Source organism: Lactuca serriola, chromosome 2, assembly GCF_051521515.1.
Source record: "Lactuca serriola cultivar US96UC23 chromosome 2, Lser_US96UC23_V15, whole genome shotgun sequence".
NCBI lineage: Eukaryota > Viridiplantae > Streptophyta > Magnoliopsida > Asterales > Asteraceae > Lactuca > Lactuca serriola.
Window position 1 is genome coordinate 217,285,633 of NC_136409.1, and position 16,027 is coordinate 217,301,659.

The following is a 16,027-nucleotide window of genomic DNA, read 5'->3' on the forward strand; positions in this document are numbered from 1 at the left end:
AAGCTATGCTTTCCAAAAACTCCAAAATGATGAATCTAGATGAATAACAGCCCAAGAAACGAAATAATACCTCAAAAGAAAGCTCCAACAGAAGAGAAATCCAAATCCTTGCAAAGCTCCTTGCTCCAAGCCTCTTAACTCTCCGAGATCTCTTCCACAAACACTCCTCCAAGGTTCAAATGCTCTCAAACCACTCATAAACGCGCATTAGGGTTTTCTGGACTTCGAGGGAGAGTAAGGAGGCTGGGGAGAGGGTATAATGTCCTTTATATAGGGCTCATCCCCAGAAATTAGGGTTTTCTCCACACAGCACCAACTCGCCGAGTCCAGCCGCCGACTCGCCGAGTTGGCCACTTAACACGCGACCAGAATCGCGACCCTACTCGCCGAGTTGCCCATTCACATTTTCGCTTTGAACCCTGAACTTGCACTCCTGAACTCGGGATGTTACATTATCATTTTTTACTCTATTATGATATTTTGATGCAAAATTGATTTTAATATCTTATTATGATGTAAGTCCAATTCATGTTGAAATTTTGGCTCGACCTTGGATAAGGATTCATGTGAAAAAAGAGTGGACGAAAAAAAGAAAAAATATAAATAGGTAAATAATTAATATATTAAACTATATTTTTTTTTATTTAACTTATTTAGTCGATATGTCTTAAACATCATAAGATGCACATATTAGGTGTTTAAGTCGTTATACATATTAAGTAACAAAAACAAGCCTTTATTTTGATCATGTTAGCCTCTCTGTTCTGTTATTGCTATTAGGGGTATTATAGTAATTTAATTATTGATTAGTTAGCAGTCGTTATTTTGATAGAGTAGTTTGTATATGTAGTTATTGTTATCTTCTTTGTAATCAGTTAATTAATACAATGAAGATTGAAAATCATTTCTTCTCTCTCAAGTTCTTAATTGTTTACATGATATCAGATTAACGATCCAATCTTCAATTTCTTTCCGCATTTATCTACAATCATTCTTCTTTTCACTCTATTTCATCTTCAATCGATTTTTTTTTTTAAATTGATTGTTTCAATCATGTCAGGAGAATCCACAATTGACTTAATTTCTGTTTCTAATCCATTTTACCTTGGATCCTCTGATAATCCAAGTAATGTTCTTGTCACTAATGTCTCTAATGGCGTTGGTTTCAACGCATGGAAACGAGCAATGATTATGGCTATGTCTGCAAAGAACAAGCTAGGTCTTGTTGATGGCTCGATTTCTTAACATGCGTCTAATTCTCGTACTTATCCTACTTGGTTTCGTGCAAATTCCATGGTTATAAGCTGAATTTTAAATTCACTTCACAAAAATATCGCAGATAGCATTCTTTTTCTTCAAACTACATCTCATATCTGGAGTGAATTGAATCAATGTTATTAACATTCCAGTGGAGCATTGATTTACCAGATTCAACAATAACTATATTCAATGTCTCAAGACTCAGATGATTTTCCTACTTACTTCACCAAGCTTATGAAGATATGGGATGAGTTACGTGTGATACAAGATCTTCCAACATGTTCATGTAGTGCAACAACTGTTCTTAATAAGTTTCTTGAAGATCAAAAGCTTATTCAGCTTCTAATGGGGCTTAATGACTTATATAAAATCATATGAGGTCAGATTCTTATGATGAAACCCTTGCCTACGTTGTCTACTGCTTATGCCTTACTCATTCAAGAAGAACATCAAAGAGAAATCAATGTATCTCCTGCCTTTAACAGTGATGCAATTGCTATGAATGTCTCTACTAATTCCAATTCCCAGTCTTCTAAGAATAATCTCACCTGTTACCCACTGCAAGAAGACAGGTCATACAAAGTCCCAATGCTATAGGCTTGTTGGATTTCCCTCCACATTCAAGTTCACAAAAGGAAGAAAATATGAGTCTTCCGCTGTTCATAATGTTAGTTCCACATCTAACATCAATTTTTCTCCTGAGCAATATCAACAACTTCTTCAACTCCTGAATACAACATCAATCAACAACAATTCTTCGTCATCTCAGGTCAATTATGTCGTTACTGAAGGATCTCTTAATCCTAATGGTACATCCTTTTCTTTTGAACATTTTGTGCAAATGCTTATAAGTCCTTGCATCTTCTTCAAACACATAGTTCTTGGATTATAGATTCAGGAGCCACTGACCACATTTGTTCTAATCAATATTTCTTTGTTTCTCTCACAAAACTTATTCGGCCTCAATCTCTCGTGCTTCCTAATGGTCAGGGCACTTTTATCAATTACATTGGTGATGTTGAAATTCATGATTCCATAACACTTCATGGAGTTTTATATGTTCCTGAATTCAAGTATAACCTTGTGTCTATTCCTAAGCTCACTTCTCATCTTAAGACTTTTGCAATTTTCACTAATGAAAATTGTCTTCTGCAGGAACCTTGCTTGAAAAGTAATTTTGCTCTTGGCATACTTGGAAAAAGAATCAATGATCTATATGTGTTTGAACATCATCAACTTAAGCAGTCTTTAGTTTATAATTTCTCTGTTTTTCTTTCTTCTTTGTCTTGTCAAACGTCTGTATTCACTCTTTTTTTTAATGTTCAAACAATGTTGTGGCATAATAGACTATGTCATGTTCCTTTAGCCAAACTGAAAGAACTTTCTCTTGTTTCTTCAAAATATAATGACATGAATATTGATTCGTGTCTTGTTTGTGCTAAATCTAAACAACACAAATTACCATTTCCTATCATTGATACTATATCCAAAAATCCTTTTGACTTGATCCATGTTGATGTTTGGGGACCTTATAAACATGCTACATATGATGGTTTTAAGTATTTTATCACCATTGTTGATGATCACAGTAGGCATACATGGGTACACTTGATGTCACATAAACATTATGCCTTGCATCTTATCAAATCTTTTGTAAAGATGGTCAAGACACAATTTCATACAATGGTCAAAGTTATCAGAACTGATAATGCTATGGAGTTGGGATTAAGTTCAGAAGGCATTTCATTTTTTCAAGATAATGGTATTTTACATTAGAAATCTACTCCCTACAATCCTCAACGAAATGGAGTTGTTGAGAGAAAACATCAACACATTTTAGCCACCTCCAGAGCTCTTTATTTTCAGTCATGAAATTGGTATTGCTTACTGGGGTCATTGTGTCAAGAATGCAATTCATTTAATCAATAAAATGCCTTCCAAAGTTCTAGATGGTCAAATTCCTTTTCAAAATTTGCATAAAGAACAACCTTCATTTGATAAACTAAGAAGTTTTGGTTGTTTGTGTTATGTTTCACCATTACCTTAAGGAAGAGATAAATTCATGCCACGTGCCAATCCATGCATTTTGATTGGTTATCCTCCTGTTCAAAAGGCATACAAAGTTTTATATTTGGTAACCAAATCTATTTCGATTTCAAGAGATGTCAAATTCTTTGAGAATAATTTCTCATTACACTCATCAGATCGTTCTATATCATTTCCTGACCCAAATTCTTTCATTCTCATTCCTATTTCTGATCTTGTTCTTCAAAATCCCGATTTTACCCTTGATCCCAATTTTGTCCCGGTTTTGATAATAATGTTTCTCCAGCTACTTCTTCCTTACCTGATTCACCTGTTCAAGAACTCTTATTAAGGAGAACAACCAGAATATCTCAGCCACATATTCATCTTCAATATTGTATTTGTAATTTTGTTGTTACAGATGCATCTTCTTCTTGTTCTCACACTCTCACCAATTTATGTATTGGTCTTTATTCCTAGATTCAAAGTGTTTCTTTAGCCGTTACCAAAACCTCATCTCATTTTCCACACATGGAAATTGAACTTGCTTTTTATCATGAAGCTAAAGGTAAGCCTCAGTAGGAAGAAGCTATGAGAAAATAGTTACTAGCTTTAAATGAAAATCACACCTGGGAAATTGTAAAACTGCCAAAAGGGAAGAAACCAATTGCTTGCAAATGGGTATTCAAAATCAAATACAAAGCAGATGGTATTGTAGAAAGACATACAACGAGGCTAGCAGCAAAGGGTTTTACTCAAAAACAGGGGATAGGCTACAATAAAACCTTTTCACCAGTTGTAAAGTTCACCAGTGTTAGATGCATGGTTTCTATAGTCATGAAAAGGGGTTGGAATGTACATCAATTTGATGTAAATAATGCATTTCTGCATGGGGATCTTTATGAAGAAGTCTACATGAGGCCTCCACCCGATCTTTCTCTTTCCTCTTCTTCACTTGTTTGCAAACTTAAAAAATCATTGTATGGTTTAAAGCAAGCATCAAGACAGTGGTATGATAAGCTTTCCTTTACTCTTGTTCTTAAAGGATATCACAGGTCATCAAATGATTATTCACTTTTCATAAAGAAAACTCCTAACAACATAGTCATTGTTGCCATATATGTTGATGATATATTGGTCACAGGAGACGATGACATAGAGATTAAATCGCTCAAGGATTCACTTCATAATCAATTTCAAATCAATGATTTGGGTTACATTCATTATTTTTTGGGCATAAAGTTTAATACAATTGCAAACGGAATGGTGATTAATCAACAAAAGTACGTCAACGAAATTCTTTCTGCTTATTAAATGCAAGAACAATATATCACTACCACTCCTTTACAACCGAAACTTCATTTATTGCCTTTAATGGAAGAACCTATGCCAGATCCTACTATATACAGACAACTCATTGCGAAATTTAATTTTATTCTTCATACGCGACTAGATTTGGCATCCTCAATTCATTATTTGAGTCAATTTAGCCAAACTCCATGTCAAGCTCATTACAATGCTGCCATGCATGTATACAATATCTTAAAGGCACTATAACACTAGGGTTATTTTTCAATAAAAATCCTTTTTTTAACATTGAAGATTTCTATGATTCTGATTGGGCATCATGCCCAATCACAAGAAGAAATGTTAGTGGTTTCTTTATTCTTTTTGGGGATACTCCTATTTCATGGAAGTCAAATAATCAAGTTAGTGTCTCCTTATCATCTGCTGAAGCAGAATACAGGTCTATGAGGCGCGTGTGTGTAGAATCAGTGTGGCTAATCCGTCTCTTATCTGAATTACAAGTGGACAATATTACCCCTATTCCTCTCAAGTGTGATAATCAAGCTGCCATTTACATTGCAGCTAATCCTATATACCATGAAAGAACAAAACATATTGAACTCGACTACCATTTTGTTCGAGAGAAGCTTCAAGCTAGTATGATTTCTTTGTTTCATGTTTCTACTCAACAACAGTTGGCTGATGTCTTTACCAAACCTCTCTATGGACCAATACATCAAGATGCAACAAACAAACTTGGGTTACTTCCATACCCACTAATTGGAGGGGGGGGGGGGTTAGTTTCTCTGTTATGTTATTGTTGTTAGGGGTATTATAGTAATTTAATTACTAATTAGTTAGCAATCCTTATTTTGATAGAGTAGTCTATATATATATATATATATATATATATATATATATATATATATATATATATATATATATATATATATTATATAGTCCTTGTTATCTTCTTTGTAATCAGTTAATCAATACAATGAAGATTGAAAATCATTTCTTCTCTCTCAAGTTCTTAATTGTTTACAAATCATTCTAACTTTCGGTTTCTTATATTTTCAGGTTCAATTCAGTTTGTCGGGTCCGATTTCAACTTTTTTCATACACTTAATGATAAACTAATAACACCTTTAATTGCTGATTCTTGAAAAAATTATTTCGAAACAAGAAATGTATAACGATAAGTAAATTTAACATACATTTTGTCAAAGGAAATAAGGAAGCATGATATTTTATGGGGTCAAACGTCAAAGAATAATAATCTGGGCTAAGCAACCTTGAAAGTTGAAACCCAACCATCTTCAAGCCCACAAAATTACATCCAAAGCCCTAACTTTGCTCCCGAATAATCCACATCTATAAAAGTATAAATCATCGTCTCGTATGAGATCTAGGGTTTTATTTTTTCTTATCAGTGCAGGCGGTCGGTAAGTTTCTGCTCAAGGAAAATGGTGAAGGGTCGTCAAGGGGAAAGAGTCAGGTATAATGCTATTCTTTTCTGTGAACCCTAGTCTCCTAATCACATTCAAAATCTGTTCGGAACATATTCGCTTACTTATCATTTTCAATTTCAGACTCTACACCAGAGGAACGATTCTGGGCTACAAGAGGTAAAGTAAAGTTCATCTTCTAAATAATATCGATAAGATTGTTCAATGAAATTGTTATTGAAATCGTAAGTTTGTTGACTTTTTCTCATGTTTTGGTTCAGGTCGAAGTCGAACCAGTACCCAAATACATCGTTGGTTCAAATTGAAGGAGTTAACACGAAAGAGGAGGTAGGATGGTATCAAGGGAAACGCATGGCGTACGTGTACAAGGCAAAGGTGAAGAAGAACGGATCACATTACAGATGCATTTGGGGAAAGGTTACTAGGCCTCATGGTAACACTGGTATTGTGCGTGCTAAGTTCACGTCTAATCTTCCTCCCAAATCCATGGTAATTCACACTTATAAATCAGAAATGAAACATATTTACAGCATTTTAAATGATTTCTGGTGTCAGAATTTGATAAATGCTTGTCTCTTTCGTTTTGCAGGGATCTAGGGTTAGAGTGTTTATGTACCCAAGCAATATTTAAGGTATTTTATGCTTTTTCTTCTTCATTCTGCTTTTACTTGTTAGAAATATGTTATTCAATTGATTGTTTATGAATCGAGGGGATGAAAACCTGTAAATTAAGTCTTCTATTCATCATTTTGCTACATTCTAGCTAGTTGATTCTCTTGTCTAGTAAGCTGACAAATAGAAATAAGTTGACCCACAATCATTTTAGGTTTATAAATCATTATCCCCTTTAAACATATGATTCCTTAGACATGTATGTGTATGATCTCTATGCATACACAAAAATGTCAACCAACACAATTGATAGAACATTTGCACATGCTGAATATATTGATAAGTTGTAGCTACTACAGTGTGTAGTATCTCTATGAAATGTTGTTGCCAATAGAGAGGTTGTTATATTCTTGATTTGCAACTACAATGCTTGCTTGAAGTTTTACTTGATTGTGATTCCTTGTAATCTCTTTGTGCTTGCAGGTTTATTCAACATTGGTATGAGGATGTTGCTGCTTTTATTTTCATTGTTCTTGTAGTAGTTTTTTGATGGTTTGTGATGGAAGCTTTTATTTTTTTATATGGAAAAACATGTCTAGAGCATTACAATGTCTTCTACCTTTTCTTAAAGATTGCAAGACTACATGTTCAAATGAATTTCATCATTATATACAATGCATGTAATGATCAAATTCTAATAGGATCTAGTTTTGGACCAAGGTAAAATTGTTTAAATCAAGTTGAAGTTTGATGGTTTTCACTCGCAAGAGCCTACCAAATTGAAATAATTGTTATATTGATATCATTTTTCAATTCTATATCTACTATACAAACGACAACAAAACTTGATACATAAAAAAAACAAATCTTTGTTAACAATTATAAAATCATTGTATAAGATTACTACTCATGATGAATTGAAGCTCTGTCTTTATTAAGCCATCATTGATGTTTGGCATAGAGCTCGATGGATGAATTGTTTAAGCTTTGATTTTGTGTTGAAAGGAATAATTATTAAGGCTATGTGTTGGATCTATGAACTTATATTTGATATTACCTTCGCTTTGGATTTATAAATTGATATTTGAGATCAGCTTTACACCGTAGGAAATACTAAAGAGTTTACAATTTATACAATAATCTTTGGGAAGCTACATCCGATCCTATAGTATAATCCTAGGTACAATCTTGCTACAATGATGGCTCAAACTAATGATTACTGTCATTATCTATTATTGTTATTGTTGCAAAATAATTTAATAATTACCAACACCAAGGTTTTATATAAAGGTTTCATAAAAATGGAATGGTAATTATATTTCCATGTTAACAAGATGCTTGGGTTGATAGTTTTATTCTAATTTTCTTAGAAATAAAATCTTGATGTTTGATTGTGTTTTTTCTCCCAAAAATAAAGTTTTCTTAAAACATATTGGCACGACCTAATAATGTTGTGACCGTGTTAACTGAATTAATGAAGACCATGCCATCTCTTAGACCGCCTATTGTGATTGAAGGGTGCCTCTTTGATACATAATGTCATTAATGTGTTGTTTAAGTATGATGGTAATATAGTAAGAGAACATGACTCGTTGTGAAGGAGAACATCGCATGGGAATGCATGACTGAAAGGGAGCTATTATCGTTTTCGTTTCTTTGATGAGCCCATGTTATGATGAAACGTTTGTAGGAGACCAACATTGGGTCATACATTAATATGGTTGTCACTTAGGCTATATGATCATGGGGACCTTACAAGTATAATTTGATTGTGGCATGTTTTTGTACACTTGTATGTGTGGTTTGCAACTTTATATACATGCAAATATATAACTATACAATATGTATAAATCATGTATACATTAAGTATTAATGTAACTATAAAAGAAGCTTATGAGTTTTTGATAAGAAGTCAAAATGACTACAAGAATAAAAATCGAGTATAGTGATTCTTATTTATGAAAATAAAGATGATGCACAAGCTTGTGGGAACTATAGATGTATTAAGTTAGTCACAGCCTAAAACTATAGGAGTGAGTACTATAGGCAAAGTTAAAAAAGCATCATGATTGTTTCATAAAACCAATTCGGTTTCATGTCTGTGAGGTCAACAATCAATAACTGATGCGGTCCATCTCCTTAGACATATTTGGGAGAAATATAGAGAAAGAAGTATGGATCTTCATATGTTGTTTATCAACTTGGAAAAAGGCATATTATAGTGTATATCAAGAGACGATTTACTAGACCTTAGAAACTAGAGAGGACCCGGGGAGATATGACATGGATATACGCGATATATATTGTAGGTTAAGACTTGGGTTCGTATCCCAGTCGGTTTAGTGACATAAAGTCCTTTTTAGTTAAAATTGGGCTCCATTAGAGTTCGACCGTCATTTTTTTCCATGTTCTTGTTTTATTGTTCATATTGTGTTTCCTTGTTTGCCTTATTTAGCATGTTTTCGCATTCATATGCTCGTTCCATGTTTTTCTCATGTGCTAAAAACTAAACCAACAAATCTATCACAACATCAACAGATCTTTTATTAATAAGATCCAGTTGGTTTTCAGGAACTTACAAACCAAAACCTCACTACATAACACTCACCCTCGAACAAAATAGACTACAAGAACAGATTACAAAGTTTTCCATCTAAAACATTCAATCAGAACAAACGAGACAAGATTCAACTAAAACCCTAATCTGAAGAAGACGAAGATGAGACAACGAAGAGACTTGATCAACTCGATTAAGTGTTTGCTAATCTGAACACTAACCATATATATACATCCGGTTCAACCCATTAACCATACCCGTAATATATAGATCTGCGCATGCTTCCAAGTTCTTTTAAATCAGCTTTAATACCTGCACTATTAACATAATACACAATACACCCAAAACTAAAAACACTAATTTTTAACTCTATAGTTTTACAATTATGACTCAAGTAAAGCAATCTTTTCTCAATGTTAATCTTGCTCATAAACATACACTTTTAACACCCCCTCTCAAGATAAACATTGAGAATGAATTACTCAATTTTAAACGGATCATATAATCCCAATTCAGAACATAAGAAATCATGTTGTTTTGAAGACAAAGCTTTAGTAAAAATATCAGCTCTTTGAAGTTCTGAATTTATTTTAACAATTTTTAAAATTCCTTTTGACACTCTATCTCGAACAAAATGAACATCAACTTCAAAATGCTTAGTTTTTTCATGAAACACAGGATTAAGAGCCAGTTTAATAGCAGAATCATTATCACAAAAAACATTTACTGGAAACAAATTTTTAACTCCCAAATCATAATAAAGTTTTATAATCCACATAATTTCACAAGTAACTGAAGCCAAAGCCCTATATTCAGATTCTGTAGAGGACCTGGAAACAGTATCTTGTTTTTTACTTTTCCAAGAAATTAATGAATCTCCAAAATACACACAATAACCAGTAACAGATCTCCTGGATGTAATACATTTAGCCCAATCAGCATCCACATATGCACACAAACTAGACTTTTGATTTTTTAAAAAACTAATACCTCTACCCGGATTTTGTTTCAGATATCTTAACACACGCATAGCAATATCCAAATGAGATTTTCTTGGAGAATACATAAATTAACTGAGAGTTTGAACAGTAAAGGAAATACCAGGTCTAGTTATGGTTAAATAAATCAACTTGCCTATAAGTTTTTGATATTCTGTTATATTACTCAGTAAAAAATCCTTTTCATCAACTCCTTTTCCAGATATATTAAAATTCAAATCTAAAGGAGTTTTAACTGGTTTACAAGCTAATTTCCCAAATTCATGAATTAATTCCAAACAATATTTACGTTGAGATAGACAAATTCCATTATCTTTATCAAACACCTCAATTCCTAAAAAGAACTTTAACTTCCCTAAGTCTTTAATTAAATATTTAGACTTTAAAAAATCTTTTACTTTAGTAATTTCAAGCTCACAATTTCCTGTTATAACAATATCATCAACATATACAAGTAAAATAACAACAGTATCACCTGTATTTTTAACAAATAATGAGTAATCATTTATGCTTTGAACAAAACCAAATTCAAACAAAGAAGAACACAACTTTTCATTCCATTTCCTAGGCGCCTGCTTCAAACCATATAATGATTTTAACAATTTACAAACACGTGTATCACCAGGAGTATGATACCTTTGAGGAAGAGTCGTATAAACATCCTCATCAAGATTACCATAAAGAAAAGCATTATTAACATCAAGTTGAAACAATTTCCAGGAATAATTGACAGCTAAAGAAACAACAACCCTAACAGTAACCATTTTAGCTACAAGAGAAAAAGTCTCCTCGTAATCTATACCTTCCTTTTGACTATATCCTTTAGCTACAAGTCTAGCTTTATATCTTTCTACTTCACCATTAGATTTGTATTTAATTTTATACACCCACTTACACCCAATGGGTTTACGATTAGTGGGTAAACTTGTAATTTCCCATGTTTTATTTCGATATAAAGCTTCCATTTCCTCATTCATTGCAGTTATCCAATTTGAATCAGTAGAAGCTTCAAAAAAATTCTTAGGTTCAACTGTTTTATTTAAATTTGAAACAAAACAAAAATTTTCAGGACTCAATCTTGCATAATTTATAGTTTTTTCAATACCATATTTGTATTTTCCCTCAACAACATAATCACTAAATCTAAGTGGCATCCTGGACTCTCTATTAGACCTTCTAACAGAACTACTACTAGATGGTTCAGAACTTTCAAAAACATTTCCCTCAGAAATATCAGAAATACCTGAACCAACCTCCTGAGACTGAGACTCTTGTGCCATGCCATCCTGGCTACTATCACTAGCAACCTCAGGAGAAAAAGTTGCACTAGCACCATCAGTCTGGTGGCTAATCTCAGGAGTTTCAGACATAGGAACTTCATCCATATAGGATGATTGAACAATTTCATCATAGGGACTAGAAGGCAAAGGGTCATTAACAAAAAAATCATTAAAGAATGAAAACAAATTTTCATTAATTAAATCCTTCTTCATTTTATACGGAAACACATCCTCATAAAACACTACATCCCTAGAAAAGAAAACAGAAGAATTATCAAGATTATACAGCTTATAGCCTTTCTTTTCATTAGAATAACCAATAAAAATACATTTTTCAGATCTTTCAACAAACTTATCTGAAATATTTTGCTTAACAGAAAAACATAAACATCCAAAAACTCTCAAATTCTCAAACTTAGGTAAACACTTATAAATCATTTCAAAAGGAGACTTCCTTTTTAAGACTGAAGTAGGAAGCCTATTTATTAAAAACACAGCAGTCAAAATTGACTCACCCCAAAAATTAAGAGGTAGACCAGATTGAAATAATAGAGACCTGGCTACATTTAAGAGATGTCTATGCTTCCTCTCCACAACACCATTCTGTTGTGGAGTATAAGTACAAGTAGTTTGATGTAAAATACCATTTTTATCAAAGAAATCTTTAAACTGTGAATTAACAAACTCAGTACCATTATCAGATCTAACAACCTTAAGACTTGAATTAAAATGATTTTTCAAAAAATTATAAAACACAGAAAACCAATAAAAAACTTCAGATTTAGATTTTAACAAATATACCCAAACACCTCTGGTGAAGTCATCCATAATTGTTAGAAAGTATTTGAAACCATCAGTGGTAGCAACTCTATAAGGTCCCCAAACATCTATATGTATCAAATCACCTAAAGAAGTACTCTTATGTTCACTCAAATGAAAGGAATTCCTAGACTGCTTAGCTTTGTGACAGACATCACAAGGAGGAAGAGACTCAGTTCCAAAAGACAAAACATGTTTAAGAGAATTTAAAGACTGAATAGCAGGATGACCCAACCTATTATGTCAAGTTACTTTGGAAACATAACAATCAATCCTACTCAGAGAAGCCATATTACCTGAAGAGTAAGAGTCTTCAAGATAATACAACCCTCCTGACTCACTACTAGTCCCCACAGTCACCTTGGACTGTGAATCCTGAACAACACATTTAAATTCATCAAACACAAGCTGACATTTATTATCCTTACAAAGTTTGTGAACAGAAAGTAAGTTTACATTAAATTCAGGAACAACAAAAACATCAGACAAAACAACCGAATTAGACAGTCTCATATTTCCAATTTTATTAATCCTAGCAGATGACCCGTTAGGATGATCCACTCTAAGATCTAGTTTTGAAACATCAACAATATTATTAAGCTTAAAATCATTTTTGGTCATATGATGATTCGCACCAGAATCAATAATCCATTTATTATTGGTAGATACAAAAGAACTACAACAAATACCTGCCATATTTGCAGACACTTCACTTGTTGAAGGCTTCTCATTAATAAGACTGAGAAACTTGTTATATTGCTCACTTGTGAGAAAAAACTTTTCAGACGAACTGTTAGTCTTAATATCCAAATCAGAAGAAACATAATTATTAGAAGACATTGAATTATTAGAAGAAAGTGTCTTATTAGGATTTTGAGATTCATTTTTGAACTTAAAATCTTTAGGAAAACCAATGAGCTTATAACACCTTTCGATAGTATGTCCCTTAAGACCACAATTCTTACACTGAAGATTAGAATTTCCACGAAACTTATTTCGTTTTTGATCATTAAATTTACCAACAAAAGCAGTAGCTTGAGACTTAGTAGAAGTTTGTGAAACAGAACCTCCCTTCTGATGTGATTCTTCACGAGAAACAATAGAAAAAACAGTTTTCACATTAGGGAGAGGTTCTGTTAACAAAATGTGACTTTTAACCTGACTGAATGTATCATCTAACCCTGAAAAAAACTGCATAAGTTTCATTAATTTTGAATGGTTAACAAAATCAGTTGAGGCTTCACATGTACACTCAGACAGGTTAATTAATCCTTCCAACTCCTTCCACAAAGCATCAAGCTTACTGTAGTACTCAGAGACAGACAAACCATTCTGAGTAAGTGAATTTATTTTTTTGATGTACATTGAAAATAACAGAACTATCAGCCTTAGAGTAAGTTTCACTTAACTCAGACCAGATATCAGAAGCATTATCACTACAGGCATGATTAGCATACAAAGATTCAGAAATAGAACCAAGAATCCAAGAACATACAACAACATTAACACGTTCCCATTTGTGAATCTTAGTTTCATCCTCACTAGGTTTAGGAAAAGTTTTATCAACATACCTAACTTATTCCTTCCTTTCAGGGCCCTAGTCATAGAAAATTTCCATATTCTATAATTCTCAGTTCCAATTAGTTTAAAACTAATAACAGAAACAACTCCATTATCAGAAGGATGTAAAAATAATGGATCATCAAAATCATATCGTTCTGGACTTTTAGATCCAGATCCAGATCCAGACGGAGTTTCCCCAACCATGACTGATACAGTTTACAGAAAATCAAGGTTGTGTTCTCTTGAATATGACTAAACTAAACCAGATTCTGATCTCTTTCAAGAAGCAGACAAGCTAGTGTAATCACAAGACCACAACCCCAATAAAAAAACTGTAAGAGTCACAACACAGCAAGATGAACAAACAATAACACAGAAGAACCCAATAAAATAACCTGAACAAACAAAGATCAAGCGTGCGAAAAACTTACAGAACTCCACCAACAACGCTCTGCAAGCTGCAATGTAGTTTACTGTTAGATCTACACAAATATAATCTAACACTGAAGAAGACAAGCATTCAAATGCCAGAAACCACCAAACACCTCAGATTGCACCGTTTGCAATCTTAACGTTGACCGTCGCTTGACGTTGGGTGTCAGAAAACAAGAAGTTAACCCTACCGTTATAGTCAAGCGATCGTTTACTCTTAAGATTGACAGTGTCTGAGAGAGTTTAAACCGTCGTTTTTATGAACAACGTGAAATCCACCTTAAATCAACAGGTTGAAGCAACCGATCGAACAGAGGACACAAAACTATCAAGAAAACTCAAGAACAAAAAACGAGATCTGAAAACCCTAACTCAAAAAACGAGAAATCAACGAACGACGCAGGAATAACCCCGCTCTGATACCATGCTAAAAACTAAACCAACAAATCTATCACAACATCAACAGATCTTTTATTAATAAGATCCAGTTGGTTTTCAGGAACTTACAAACCAAAACCTCACTACATAACACTCACCCTCAAACAAAATAGACTACAAGAACAGATTACAAAGTTTTCCATCTAAAACATTCAATCAGAACAAACGAGACAAGATTCAACTAAAACCCTAATATGAAGAAGACGAAGATGAGACAACGAAGAGACTTGATCAACTCGATTAAGTGTTTGCTAATCTGAACACTAACCATATATATACATCCGGTTCAACCCATTAACCATACCCGTAATATATAGATCCACGCATGCTTCCAAGTTCTTTTAAATCAGCTTCAATACCTGCACTATTAACATAATACACAATACACCCAAAACTAAAAACACTAATTTTTAACTCTATAGTTTTACAATTATGACTCAAGTAAAGCAACCTTTTCTCAATGTTAATCTTGCTCATAAACATACACTTTTAACATCATGTTTTACCTTACTCCTAACTTTGACATGTTTTTCCTTCTTAGCATCATCTACAGGTCATCACGACGAACATGTCAAAGGTTATCAGTCAATCTTCAAGACAAATTGTCGGCATTTTACCTCCCCTTACCCAATAAACGGATTTACAAAGTATGTTGTTGTGTCAAAATGACTATATACATAGGCTGTTACACAAGACAAATATGATAGTTTACAAAAATAGAAAATATAGTAGTTACAAATTTGGTTGAGTTTATGAAATCATCTCAAATTGGTTTTTATGTTTCATTTCTTTGTAAATTTAGTTAATTTGGCGACAGAATGCAAACATTAACAAAATAACATAAGATAAAATTAATTAATAAGTTTTAATGAAGTGGTGAGATTTTGTTCCCTTCAAACGAAATAACAGTGTTAGAGTATCACTAGAGATGAGTACACTAGATCAATTACCGAGCTCGAATCCCAATACCTAAACCCGAACTGATTCCAAAGATTCAACAAGGTGCTCAGTTCCCACTTTCACCTGAAATTGGGATCGAGTACTATCGCGTTCTATTCCATCATTTTCCCCAAAATACTGATCCCAAATCGAATTTAGCAAATATTCGGTTGAACGTTTCACGAATGATTTGCTGAATGTCTGATTGTTTACATCCCTAGATGTAGCTGTGTAGGTGTTAAAACAGTTAATATTATAAACAAATAAACAATATTATATTATAATACATAATATTTATACAATTAATAGAAAAATAATAGTTCTAACTTCTAACTTCTATCTTCTAAT

General features: G+C 33.1%; 1 protein-coding gene across 1 annotated transcript; it reads left to right on the forward strand.

The window, feature by feature from the left end:
- Positions 1-5,923: 5,923 nt before the first annotated feature.
- On the forward strand, positions 5,924-7,413 carry LOC145088538 (large ribosomal subunit protein eL33y). Its single transcript, XM_079026909.1, has 5 exons — positions 5,924-6,070; positions 6,165-6,200; positions 6,302-6,530; positions 6,631-6,673; positions 7,137-7,413. Exons 1-4 carry the CDS (start codon positions 6,039-6,041, stop codon positions 6,670-6,672), a joined length of 339 nt encoding a protein of 112 aa, XP_078883035.1. The 5' UTR covers positions 5,924-6,038; the 3' UTR covers position 6,673; positions 7,137-7,413.
- Positions 7,414-16,027: the final 8,614 nt, after the last annotated feature.

Excerpts from the sequence above, each read along its gene's own strand:
- LOC145088538 (XM_079026909.1), top strand. The coding sequence starts at position 6,039 with ATGGTGAAGGGTCGTCAAGGGGAAAGAGTCAG. Across the intron at positions 6,071-6,164 it reads CGTCAAGGGGAAAGAGTCAG|ACTCTACACCAGAGGAACGA; the intron begins GTATAATGCTAT and ends TTTCAATTTCAG. Across the intron at positions 6,201-6,301 it reads ACGATTCTGGGCTACAAGAG|GTCGAAGTCGAACCAGTACC; the intron begins GTAAAGTAAAGT and ends GTTTTGGTTCAG.